This window comes from Primulina tabacum, chromosome 8 (assembly GCF_025594145.1).
Source record: "Primulina tabacum isolate GXHZ01 chromosome 8, ASM2559414v2, whole genome shotgun sequence".
Lineage (NCBI taxonomy): Eukaryota > Viridiplantae > Streptophyta > Magnoliopsida > Lamiales > Gesneriaceae > Primulina > Primulina tabacum.
The window spans coordinates 8,545,104-8,557,431 of NC_134557.1; the positions used below are offsets into that span (position 1 = coordinate 8,545,104).

The window sequence follows — 12,328 nt, forward strand, 5'->3', positions numbered from 1 at the left end:
ATTAAATGACAAATTTATTTATTTTTTATTTTGAATATTTTTGATTGTTGAGATCTATTTTACTTTTATTTTAATAATTCATTTTATGTTCATTAATAGTAGATAATTAATTATGTAACAGTTTATATAGTTTATACAACACAAATATATAATTGAAATGATATAGAAAAATATATGATAAAATTAAATTTAATTTTTTGATTTTTAATAATATAAATAAAATGTTTTAACTATTGATTTATGTAAAAGATAATTATGATTATTTTAATAAAATTTTAAATTTCTAAATTCAAATCTTGTTTTTTACAAACAAAAAATAAATTCTAAATAAAAAATTTAAATTTCAAACCAAACATTAGATGAAATTCTACTAAAATAATGGATTTCCAAATCCAATTTTAAATCTAATTTTATTTGCAAATCCAAAATGTTAAGCAATAATATATAAGCCAACAAAATTCCACACACAGAAAAAAATTTGCTTCAGGCCCACTTCAGAATGCCTTTCGATCCAATTTAGAACAGCTGCCGATAACGTAAACTCCAAATACTTGTGAAAATTAGTACTTCAAACAGTGAAAATAGCTCTCCTCTTTTCTTTCATTCTTCTTCTTTTGTTGTTGGGCCATAAGCGAGAAAAGTGAATATCCAGAACTATCGATGAGCTGCGCCACTACACATTTCAATTCCCTCTTCTTGGTTGAGTAGTGAGGCCAAATCCAAATGGGAAAAGAGGATCATAATGTGGATCACCCACATTCATAGGAAGCTGGTCCACTGACTTGAACCACGTCCGAGCCAGCTTCCCCGAGAACCCATAGTCGCCAAACAGGGTATCAGCCACACCCTGACCCTCGGTTCCAGGAAGCCAGGCTGCCACTAGTGCATCTATTCCTGCCACATAAGGCTCGATCACAACAGGTCGCCCTGAGATAACGACAACCACACACTTTACAGCTCCACAGACATTCCTGATAGTACTCGGACCAGGTTCGGCTATATTAAGGTTCGCACTGTCACCAAACATCTCTGCATAGGGAAACTCACCCACGACTACAATAGCATAAGAGAACCCGTTGGTTTTCACAAAGTTTGCGTCCGGATTCTCGTTATATATAACTTTCGTAGAAGGGCCGACTGTATTTTTTATAGCGGTTAATATCGTAGTTCCTGCAAAGATCAAGTATCTTCAGTATTTGTAACATTCCGAGGAAACTTGAGAGTAAATTTTTATTGGTTTTGTGACATACCAACTGTGAGGTCATTGCCCTTTACACCCTGCCATTCTATAGTCCAGCCTCCACATTGGTTTCCTAGGTTATCAGCATGGCTTCCGGCTACTAGTATTTTTGGCGCATTTTTTGAAAGGGGAAGCAATGGTTGACTAGCAACTTTTCCATTCTTCAAAAGAACAAGTGATTTTCTCACCGCTTCCCTCGCCAACTCTCGATGCTCCTGTGTAAAGGCACCTCATTCAATTAACATATGAACATTTTTTGTTAACCAGAGTGGGAAACAAGGTTAACCTGACTGCCAAGTTGGTTCGCCAGGCTGAGGTCAGCAATGGGGTTCTCGAATAGCCCCATAACGAACTTGACCCGTAGTATCCTTTTCACAGCATCATCAATTCTACTCATGGGGATAGCATTGCTTTTCACTAGGGAAGTTAGATCAGATATAAACTCGGCAAAATTATTCGGGAGCATGACCTGAAAAGGTTTAAAAATTAAGTTGGCATAATCTCATTCATAGGATTATATGAGCACAAATATCCAAGTGAGTTGCAGACAAAGTATTAACCATGTCGATTCCAGCAAGAACTCCAGCTTGAATAGAATATGAATAGTTTGCATGAGGAGGATTTGTAATCCTGTCAATCCCTTGCCAATCTGATATGACAAACCCCTAAAATATGTTTTAAGAAAACATAGTTCTGGGTTACAAATTAGGACTATCTCTTGATTTATACAAGGCAGCTTTCATAACAGAGGAGATATTCATTTTACCCTAAAATTAAGCTTGTTCTTAAGAAAGCCGGTAATAAGATCGCGGTTCGCATGCATTTTCTTGCCATTCCAGCTTGAGTAAGACACCATAACCGTGGCGACACCCTTTTGAACTGAATCGAAGTAAGCAGGCATGTGGATGCCAAGCAACCCTTTATAATCAATCACGGTATTGCTTTCATCGACACCCCGAACCGTGCCCCCATCCCCGACAAAGTGTTTTGCACAGGCTGCAACTTTAGTCCTTCATAACGTAGAAAAAAATTATCAAATAAAGGAAAACACTACAGAAGATATTGTATTTTTAACTTTTTTCATGTAAGTGAAACTAGGAATCAAGATTCATACTTCCCAGAAACAAATGGAACGCCCTTGCGAGAGTTAGCTGGTAGCTCGCCTTGTAAACCTGGTATGATCTCAGTCATGGCTTGAACAATCCTATGATCTTCACTGTAGCTTTCGTAACATCGACCCCATCTCGGATCACGGCAGACCTATAGAAATAGAATGAACATTTATAATGGGAGTTGAAGGATAATTTGAGAGGAACAGATGACAAATGAATAGCTTATTTTGCTTACCGCAATGCAAGGAGCAAAGACATAGGGAATTCCAGTAGCCCTGACTTCGAGTGCGGTGGCAGCTCCTATTCTCTTCGCAAGATTTGGATCTCTGTTTTACTTTTACATATCACCACAATCACTACCATAAATAGAAGGCTTGAAATCACAGTTGGAAACTAATTATATACACTTTTACGTGCTACAACGTCGGCGTTTACACTCAACCTTCAGCATATAACATCAAGAATCAAGATGCGTAGTACTGGACTTGCCTGGTGACTCCAAGCCCAACATTGTGAGGGAAAATGGTGGCTTTATACACATTGTTGTGGCCATGAACAGCATCAATCCCATAAATCATAGGAATTCCAAGTCGGGTCGAAAGTGCTCCCTTTTGAATCTCATTCACCATGTTCACCCATGCCTCTGCAGAGGCCTTAGGCGCTGGAACACTCCCTCCACCACTCAACACACTCCCTGCCCATTATCATAGTTCACACATCATCCAACACATGTCATTACAAAATGGGAAAACATGCTTGAAACCTTGACGCGGCCAAGAAATCTTACAAAAAAACTGCACCTTGAAAACTCAAACATCCTTGCAACTCAAGATGGATTTATTTTATACATAGATTATAAACTCAAACATCCTTGCAACTCAAGATGGATTTATTCTATACATAGATTATAAAACACAACAAATGTACCTATGAAATGTTTGTTCATGACATCGGGGGTGGCAACTTCCCTCCCAATCTGTATCATCTGTCCAATCTTTTCTTCAACGGTCATTCTCCCCACCAAATCAAGGATTCTAACGCTCAATGGCTGTTTCGGGTCTTTATATTTCAAGTATTCCGCATCTGTAAAACTAGCCAGCAAGCATAGCACCACAATATACACAATGAGCATCAAAAACTCCCTTCGTCCAGTCAACCCCATTTTCACTGTCGCTTGGAAACTCTGCCGCGCCATTAGCAAAATCAAGAAAATCGTCATTATAACACAACAAAAATAAACAAACCCGCGAAGATCAAACTGCAAAATGAAAGAAACAGAATGGTAAAATGTGAAGCCGTACCAGTTTCGGGAGAGAAGCAAGAAAAAAGTATACGAAAAGCTTAATAGGAAAAAGAGATTTATATTTACTATTTAAAGAGTTCTTTCGTCTGTTTCATTAATAAGATAAGATAATGAAGGTTTATACGTGTGAGCTTGGGTGACGAGACGACGCGAACCGAGTTAACTTTATAGCAGTTCCAGACAGGAAAAAATGTCTTCTTTCTGACCATGGAATCAGAGGTAGGCGGATTTGTAATGTGATTGGGCCCCTTAACGGATATTTTCTTGATCAAATAATTTATTACTTTTTCATTGCGATCTTCTTCAATAATTCAGTCTCGGAGCACGTTGCATGTTTTTCAAATTCAAAAATGAAGGCCATCAACCACTGTGTTTTTACCGAGTTAGAATATATAATATTTAATGAGATAATATAATATTATTTGTCAAATTAATATTTTGATTAAAAAGATGGTATTTTGCTGATCTTTTTAAGAATAAACAATTCGTTAAAATGTAGAAATCATATGTCTTTAAGGATTTTACTTATATTTTGTGTGAGACGGTCTCATTTGCCGTATTTTGTGAGACGGGTCTCTTATTGGGGTTATCCATGAAAAAGTATTACTTTTTATGCTAAAAGTATTACTTTTTATTGTGAATATCGATAGGGTTTACCCATCTCACAAATAAAGATTCGTGAAACTGTCTCATAAGAAACATACTCACTTAGATTTTTTTTCGAAATTTTTTAAAATTATTTTATTTCACTCTTTCAAGAAGTTGATAGAAATCTCATGTTGAAAAAATCTTTTAAAATCTAATGTTTAGACTCTTGGATTGTTTTATCTTACTCTTTCGAGAAGTTTATAAAAATCTCTTTAAAATCTTTTAAAATCTAATTTTAAACTCTTCGATTATGTATTACAAATATTTGTTATTGGTTACAGGTGATTCAAAAAAAGAAGAAGTTTGAGATCGAGGGCTTGGCCCAATGGTCTCACCGGAATTCTCCTTATATTAACTTAAGTTCGAGTCTTCTCCACCACATTAATTAGGATATAAAAAAAAAGTTTAATTTGTATCATGGAACATGAGTTAATGTAATAAATGTAAAATATAAAATATATTTCGAATGCGTGAGATTGTCCACAAAGATTTCTACACCCATCCATTACAAAGAATAATCTGGACTATAACTTGTTCAAATGGATGATCAAGTGATATCACCAACACTGAAGAAAATTCATATAATTTCTTTAACTACTGTGATGCTTTTAGCACCCTAGGCATGGTTGTAAGGCCGTATCCAAATGAAAATAAGGGATCATAATGTGGATCGCCGAAGTTCATCGGGAGCTGGTCGACTGTCCTGAACCAAGTTCGCGCAAGTTTTCCGGTAAAACCATAGTCACCAAACAGAACATCAGTAATGCCTTGGCCTTCTGTGCCTGGAAGCCAAGCAGCAACTAGTGCATCCATCTTTTCGAGGTAAGGCTCAATTACAATGGGGCGTCCTGAAAAGATGATTACCACACATTTTGTGGCTCCACATACATTTGAGATCGTCGAGTAACCAGGCTCCAATATGGTCAGAGTTTCGCTGTCACCAGATGTTTCTACGTAAGGGAGCTCACCTACGACTACAATGGCGTATGAGAAGTTGTTGGAGTTTACGTATTCGGCACTAGGATTCTCGCTGTAGACGACTTCTGTGAGGGGATCAACTGTGTTTCTTACAGCAGTCAAGAATGTGGTGCCTATGAAAAAAGGGTGAAACACATCGTTCTAGGATTAGTATTTGACTAGAACTTTGTCTGCACGAACAAGATATTTAGATTGTTGTATGGTTCAAAAAATTTAATTGGCTAGAAATCCTGATTAAAATGTGACATTTGGAGTATTACGCAGTATAAAAAGATTTGCATGCCGTCAGCTGAAATTTTTTCGTCGAACGATGAATGTTTGGTATTATAACGCGAATAAATGAAAACGCTAGTACCAATGGTGATGTTTCCGGTTTGTCCGCCCCATTCTATAGTCCATCCCCCGCACTGGTTGCCTATGTCATCTGCGTGAGTTCCAGCGACAAGTATCTTTTCTGATCTCTTTGGAAGAGGAAGTAAAGGCTCATCGGCACTTTTACCATTCTTCAAAAGTACTAGTGATTTCCTCACTGCTTCTCTAGCCAATTCTCTGTGCTCCTGTTTTAGCAGCAGAAGAAAGTTACTGGGTAAAAAACAAAGTATGCAATGTTAATTCCATCACTCATAAGTTGCTGTAAGAATGGACCTGGCTTCCAAGATGATGAGCCAAGCTAAGATCAGCCATTGGATTCTCAAATAGCCCCATCACAAATTTGACTCTCAAAATCCTCCTCACAGCATCATCAATTCTGCTCATAGGAATCACATTCTTCTTCACAAGTAAGGTTAAATCGTCAATGAACTCTATAAACTCCGTTGGGACCATAACCTATCATCAAACAGGAGAACCGTAATCAAGAAAATCTTTCGATCTACCAAACCTCATTTAGATTAACTCAACAACAATAAATATGCGTTTTCGTTTACCATGTCTAGTCCAGCAAGTATACCGGCTTGGACAGAGTACGTATAGTTAGCACGCTCCGGGGTCGTTATACGATCAATACCCCACATATCTGATATGACAAATCCCTGAAATTCAACCAAGAAAAGACGGTCACGCTTTTATTTCTCCAAGCTATTTTTTCAAGTAAATCAACAATTTTTAGCAGCATATATATTTTTACTTTGAATTTGAGTGTATTCTTAAGGTATCCTGTTATGAGATCCTTGTTGGCATGCATCTTAATCCCATTCCAGCTCGAATACGACACCATGACCGTAGCTACGCCCTTTTTAATCGAGTCAAGATAAGCCGGCATGTGGATGTTCAACATCCCATTCCAGTCTATGATTGTGTTGTTCTCATTGATACCATTATTCGTTCCACCGTCTCCCACAAAGTGCTTTGCACAAGCTGCAACTTTTTTGCTGTTATTATATTTTATATATGAACAAACAGCCATAAATCAGTAAGATATTGAAATCCCAGATCAGATCAAAAGTTTTCAGATAGTTTATAATGTACCTTCCATCAACAAATGGAAATTTGTTTGGATAATTTGACGGAGTATCTCCTTGTAAACCAGGTATGATCTCGGTCATAGCTCGAACAATGTTATGATCTTCACTATAGCTCTCGTAACATCGTCCCCATCTTGGATCCCTGCAGACCTGCACAGACAGGATTAATGAATCAGCGAAACGTAGATTAGAACCAAATCTATGGAAAACATTAACATGATTTTACCGCGATACAAGGAGAAAAAGCATAAGGAATTCCAGTGGCTCTGACTTCGAGAGCTGTTGCAGCACCTATCTTCTTAACAAGCTCAGGATCCCTGTTGATGTTTCCTCAATATCAGTTCCCTGCTTAAACAAGGAATTTTATGAATCAAAAAACATTGACTCCTTGCCTGGTAACTCCAAGACCGACATTGTGGGGGAAAATGGTGGCACCATAGACATTATTTTGTCCATGAACAGCATCAATCCCATATATCATGGGAATCCCCAGACGGGTCGAAAGAGCACCCTTTTGAAATTCATTCACCATATTCACCCAAGCCTCGGCTGAAGCCCTTGGCGCCGGTGCACTCCCTCCCCCGCTGAGAACGCTACCTGATCATTGTTTTTTTTCCCAATTCAATCCACCATATTAGTTCGTTTTATCAAGAAATCCATTCAAAAGGAATTCCTGCTCTGAAACGAAAAAAACACTTTTTACAAATCTTGACGTGTGCAATGTCAAATTTTCGAATATAACAAGCCAAATTAAACGATTGATGCCCATAAGAAATTCAACGAAACAATGAACACCCGACGCTTACCAATGAAGTATTGCTTGATGTTATCTGCAGTTGCAACGTTGCGCTCAATCTGTGTCATCTGTCCGATCTTTTCTTCAAGGGTCATTCTCTTCATCAGATCATTGATTCTTACATTCAGTGGCTGTTTCGGGTCTTTGTATTTCAAGTACTCCGCCTCAATAAAACCAGCCCAAAGGCTGAGCACCACCAGCGCCGCCGCCAAGTGCACCGTAAGCCTCCCCATTCCGACCACCCGTATAACCGTCCTGTAACCACGTTAAAATCTATTTTTAAGTTAACCTTCCATCTTCCCATTTATCTTCTATAGATGCTTTGAATCAATCCTACAACGCATTTATTACTCCCCCATTAACGCCAAATGTATCAAATTTGCATGTAATTACTATTAAACACAAGAAATGAATCGTGAAAATATGATCTTCCATTACTTCTCCTTATCTTGAATCATGAAATAGATTCACGTGAGAAATCAAAAACTTAAAACTTTATCAATTCAAGATCAAGAAACTTACTTCCCAGTTAAAAAAAAAAACTCCAAGAATCCAAAAAGATTGACTCAATGCGTTATAAAATCTTTTCGGTGGGAAATAGATTCTCAACTTCTGCTCCAAAACTCTCGCCCACACCATGGCTTTATATAGTCGAGAGAGACAATTTTACGTGATTTCTTTCCTAATATTTAATATTATATTATAAATTGGTGGGATTGCCAAATTGGTTTGACAAATTGAAAAAATGGCATTAAAATATATCCAACTTGTTATCCGATTCCAACTTGACGACGTGGTTACTTTATCAGTTTATCTATTCGCTGTGAACTCAATGTTACAAGTTGAAGTGAAATTGTGTTATTAATTATTTTTTATTTAATAGCCAACTTCTTCCCCATGTGCGGCGGTTGTATTGAGAAAATTCTAACATCAAAAACGTGAATAAATTAAGTTTTGTTTGCGTGTTCTTCATTACTAAATCATTCATAGAGAAGATAAACATAATAATAATAATAGAATAATGAGTCGACAGGTGATTGTTCTGTGGTGATGATATTGTTCCTTAATTTTTTATTTTATAATTTTTTTTAAAAAATTATATTTTAGGTCAGGCCAAATATTTTTCGGTTTTGATGTTATCGATCATCTCACGATTTTAGTCTATTAACTTGCATTTTTTTCAATTTTAATCATTTTTCACGCAAATCTTAATTTCATATCGAAAAATATCGACAAACGCACATGTCATGTCAGTATATTCGTGATAAGTGACTAATATTTAATAAACAAGTGCTAGTTATAGAATTAAAATCGTGAATTAATGGATAACATAATCAAAATATATAAGTTTTTCGGAAAAAAAAATTTGTATAGATAAGACATTCAATTTATTTAATCATTATGAAAGAGAGGTATGATACGAATATCCATATTTATTGATAATTGAATTGATGTCACTCATTATATAAATAACATATATAATTATAAAAAATTTAAAAAAAAAACATATAATAACACAAACTTTTATGATATTTTTTTTTAAAAAAATGGATATTTATGATGAAGTACAAGTTTTGTTTTGTTTTGAGTTGATGATAGACCAAGTTGCATGCACCAACGTAATTGTGTTTATTTTATTTTAAAATTTGAAGAATTAAATATAACAATATGATATAGATGGTTCTTAATAATATCATATAAAAAAAATGATTTTACCAAAAATTTATTAACTACAGCGGACTCCATGAGCAAGTATTTTTATTTATTCATAAATGCTTCATCAATATTTACAAACAACTTCAACAAAGAATGACTTAAAAGTCTATTCCTCACATATTTACAGAAAATTCTTATGAGTCAATATGACAAAACTAACTAAAGTGGTCATCTAGCCTATTTTGTACATTACTTCTCATATATTCCATCTTTATGAACCATTTGTCTCTGGCTGTCAATATTTTATTTGAGGCGGAGCTAAGATTAAATCCTCAATTTCTAACTCTTCTTCCTCGAATATTACTTCGGCTCCATCGGTATCCCACAACTCCTGAGACTAAACTTTGTTCACTAGCTGCTGCATTTTGGCTCTCCACTCGGAAGTTGCAGCGACTTCCATATCTTCTTTAGTGAACTTAGTTATCGACCTCATCGATAATAGGTCGGACCATGGGTCTAGTAGAGACTATGGCAGTAGGTTTGAGAACCTACTCAACTGCTTCTTTAACCTTTCGAGTGTCCATGTACACTGCTCCTGGTTGTCCATGCACTTTGTAGTTACGAAACTGAATTGGACCAAAAGCTTCATCATAATATCTAGCTTCCACGGCATTGGAATTAGATTGATACAGCTGTGAATCAGCCTGTACCACTTCCACCTCATCCCTTTTCTACATTAATAGTAAATGGTGCATGGATGATGGTACACAATGATTTGTGTGAATCCAAACCCTCCCTAACAAAGCATGGAAACTAGCACTATAATTGACCATGAAAAAAGCTGCAGCGAGGATCGAGACCCTACAGTAACATTTGCTGGAAACACTCCCAAAGTTTTTGTAGATTCCGCAGTAAAAGCTGCCACAGAGATTTCGGTAGGAATCAAGTCTTCCACATTCTTCCCCAAAAATTCTGAAGCATTCTGTATAGTAAAATATTGACAGCAAACTCATTATCTATCAGTACCTTAGACACCGGCTTTCCATCAACATGCATGTTGCGTATTTTCACTACCGCAAGTGTACGGTGTCAAGTTTTAGTACTGGTATGAGTACAGATATCGATCCCACGAAGAGTAATTATTTAGAATTGTATATTAAGTACCATAATTGACATAGTTCAACTTTATTTAGAAAAATCAAAGAGTTGGTTTAAAATCAATTCAGATAAAATAACGAATTATGTAAATCTTAGGCACACAGTCGAGATTCGGTGAGTAAAGCAATCTAGATATATGATTTCGTCGAGTCTCCCCTATGCTATATTAAAATCGTATAACAAATTATTAATTTGCACCATATTTATTAACCAAGAACTCACAATATTTTCTATTCCCTTTTTCAAGTGATAAATAAAACTATATTACATATTATCGGTTTTAATATGCCTATTCAAAATCATGTAACACGTAATAAATGTAAACAAGGTTCTCTTATGAATTCGCCAAAGTTATACGTCTTTTGCACGTTATAAACATCTGACGATGTGATTTCCCATGTCCTAATCTCAATCCTCTCTTTCGAGTGTTAGATCTCAATTATTAGATCAGTCGAATTATGGCGAGTAATCCAAAAGTATTAAAGACAAGAAATCACAAATAAATACGATAAATTAATTCAATGAAAATTCAAACGTCAATAACATGGGTTCAACCAGGACTACGTCAATCTCTAGAAAATAAAATTAGTTCATGCTCAAATCTAGATCACAACAAAACCTGTTTGTAATCATTAAAACGTAAAAGTAAATAACCGAATTAGAAACGTGTTGAAGAGAGATGAAAGTGTGTCTCCGTGTCCGGATTCAGCGTCTTTATACTCCGTTCTTCGCGCTCCGTCGTTGGCTCTCGCTTTTTTCCTTTCGCTCTATGATATGTCGGCTGTGTCACAATTTTCAGAACCCTCTCCAAAGCCCACATTGAAACCTATTTAACTCTGAAGTTAGCGTCGTGCGCATATGCGCGACCTAGACCGGCGCATATGCGCGCCTCTTTCTGTGCTGAGCTTCTTCTCTCGCGCATAAGCGCGCCCAAGTTCCGTGCATATGCGCGAGACTCTCTGTCTTGTGCGTCTGGAATTTCTTCTTGCGCGCATATCCAGCGCATATGCGCGAGTCTTTCTGGTTTGCTATGTCTTCGGTGTATCTTTCGCGCATATGCGCACCTTTGATTCGCGCATATGCGCGGGTCTTGTTGTCTTCAATACAGGGCCATTTTCACCATTTTCTTCTAAGCATCGTTTTCGATCCTTTTTATGCCCATGTAGTAGCTTTCCCTATATTCCTGCAAGTACATCAAAATTAACAATACCGCATAATTATGCCCAAGAAAACTAACAATCTATATGCATTATGAGGATAATTTAAGTGCAAAAATTTCACTTATCAATGCACTGTGATATAGAGTGGTTTGATATGTTTAGTCATCTCATTTGTATGTCTCTTCATCAACACTCTTTTCTCTTCATCAACAAGAACACCAACACAATCCTTCAAAATATTGGTTTGAATGGATTCCCTATCATACCTTATATTCCTCCCACTATAATTCCTATCAACCCCACTGTAATAGCGGTCTTTGTCATGAAAAGTTTCTGTTTTTTTCTCCTTAACCTCAAATATCATTTGACGAGGCACCCAGCACTTCTTTATAGTAACTCCTGGCCTAATGGACACGTCCTCACCTCCATTCTTTCTTCTCTCATTGATTAAGAAACGCAAGTCAGTATTGCTCACATTCACATTGGCTACCGGGGGAAACGATCTTCATCCACTATCATTGTTTCTTTTTTCTCGGGAAATTTCAGGATTCCCTTGTTAATTCTTTCTTGCAAGACATTTTTGAAAGCCCAACAAGCATTAATATTATGGTTGAAGGAATTGTGATACTTATAATAATATCTTCCCTTCTTCTCATCTCTGGTGGATAGCTTAGACCTGGGGGAACATTATAAACTTTTTCTTCACCAAGTGATCAAAGATTTCTTCCGTCTTTGATGCATCGAAAATATATGGTGTTTGTACTAGAGGAATGTTTTTTTTTTTTTGATATTTCTTCACTCCTGCATTTCAAGA

At 36.5% G+C, this 12,328-nt stretch overlaps 2 protein-coding genes across 3 annotated transcripts; both read right to left on the reverse strand.

The window, feature by feature from the left end:
• Nucleotides 1-391: 391 nt before the first annotated feature.
• Nucleotides 392-3,844, reverse strand: LOC142553596 (uncharacterized). Its single transcript, XM_075663958.1, has 10 exons — nt 3,654-3,844; nt 3,280-3,535; nt 2,842-3,046; nt 2,588-2,678; nt 2,355-2,500; nt 2,007-2,250; nt 1,801-1,905; nt 1,527-1,709; nt 1,251-1,455; nt 392-1,170 (listed from the first exon to the last, which is right to left on the reverse strand). Exons 2-10 carry the CDS (start codon nt 3,512-3,514, stop codon nt 683-685), a joined length of 1,902 nt encoding a protein of 633 aa, XP_075520073.1. The 5' UTR covers nt 3,515-3,535; nt 3,654-3,844; the 3' UTR covers nt 392-682.
• Nucleotides 3,845-4,732: 888 nt separating this feature from the next.
• On the reverse strand, nt 4,733-8,284 carry LOC142553597 (uncharacterized). Of its 2 annotated transcripts, XM_075663959.1 has the most exons (10): nt 8,063-8,284; nt 7,551-7,795; nt 7,137-7,341; nt 6,971-7,061; nt 6,749-6,894; nt 6,408-6,651; nt 6,208-6,312; nt 5,927-6,109; nt 5,637-5,838; nt 4,733-5,394 (listed from the first exon to the last, which is right to left on the reverse strand). In XM_075663959.1, the coding sequence occupies exons 2-10, from the start codon at nt 7,771-7,773 to the stop codon at nt 4,898-4,900; spliced, it is 1,896 nt and encodes a 631-aa protein (XP_075520074.1). In that variant the 5' UTR covers nt 7,774-7,795; nt 8,063-8,284; the 3' UTR covers nt 4,733-4,897. The 2 variants fall into 2 exon arrangements, with proteins under 2 accessions (XP_075520074.1, XP_075520075.1); XM_075663960.1 differs by lacking the exon at nt 8,063-8,284 and having other exon boundaries at nt 7,137-7,422; nt 7,551-7,753.
• Between the last annotated feature and the right edge of the window lie 4,044 nt (nt 8,285-12,328).

Coding starts and splice junctions, on each gene's coding strand:
- LOC142553596 (XM_075663958.1), bottom strand. CDS start 3,514: ATGGGGTTGACTGGACGAAGGGAGTTTTTGATGCTCATTGTGTATATT. Junction 2,679..2,841: donor GTTGGGCTTGGAGTCACCAG/GCAAGTCCAGTA, acceptor AAAGTAAAACAG/AGATCCAAATCTTGCGAAGA. Junction 1,456..1,526: donor CGAACCAACTTGGCAGTCAG/GTTAACCTTGTT, acceptor GCCTTTACACAG/GAGCATCGAGAGTTGGCGAG.
- LOC142553597 (XM_075663959.1), bottom strand. CDS start 7,773: ATGGGGAGGCTTACGGTGCACTTGGCGGCGGCGCTGGTGGTGCTCAGC. Junction 6,313..6,407: donor AGAATACACTCAAATTCAAA/GTAAAAATATAT, acceptor GTTGAATTTCAG/GGATTTGTCATATCAGATAT. Junction 5,395..5,636: donor AACCGGAAACATCACCATTG/GTACTAGCGTTT, acceptor CTTTTTTCATAG/GCACCACATTCTTGACTGCT.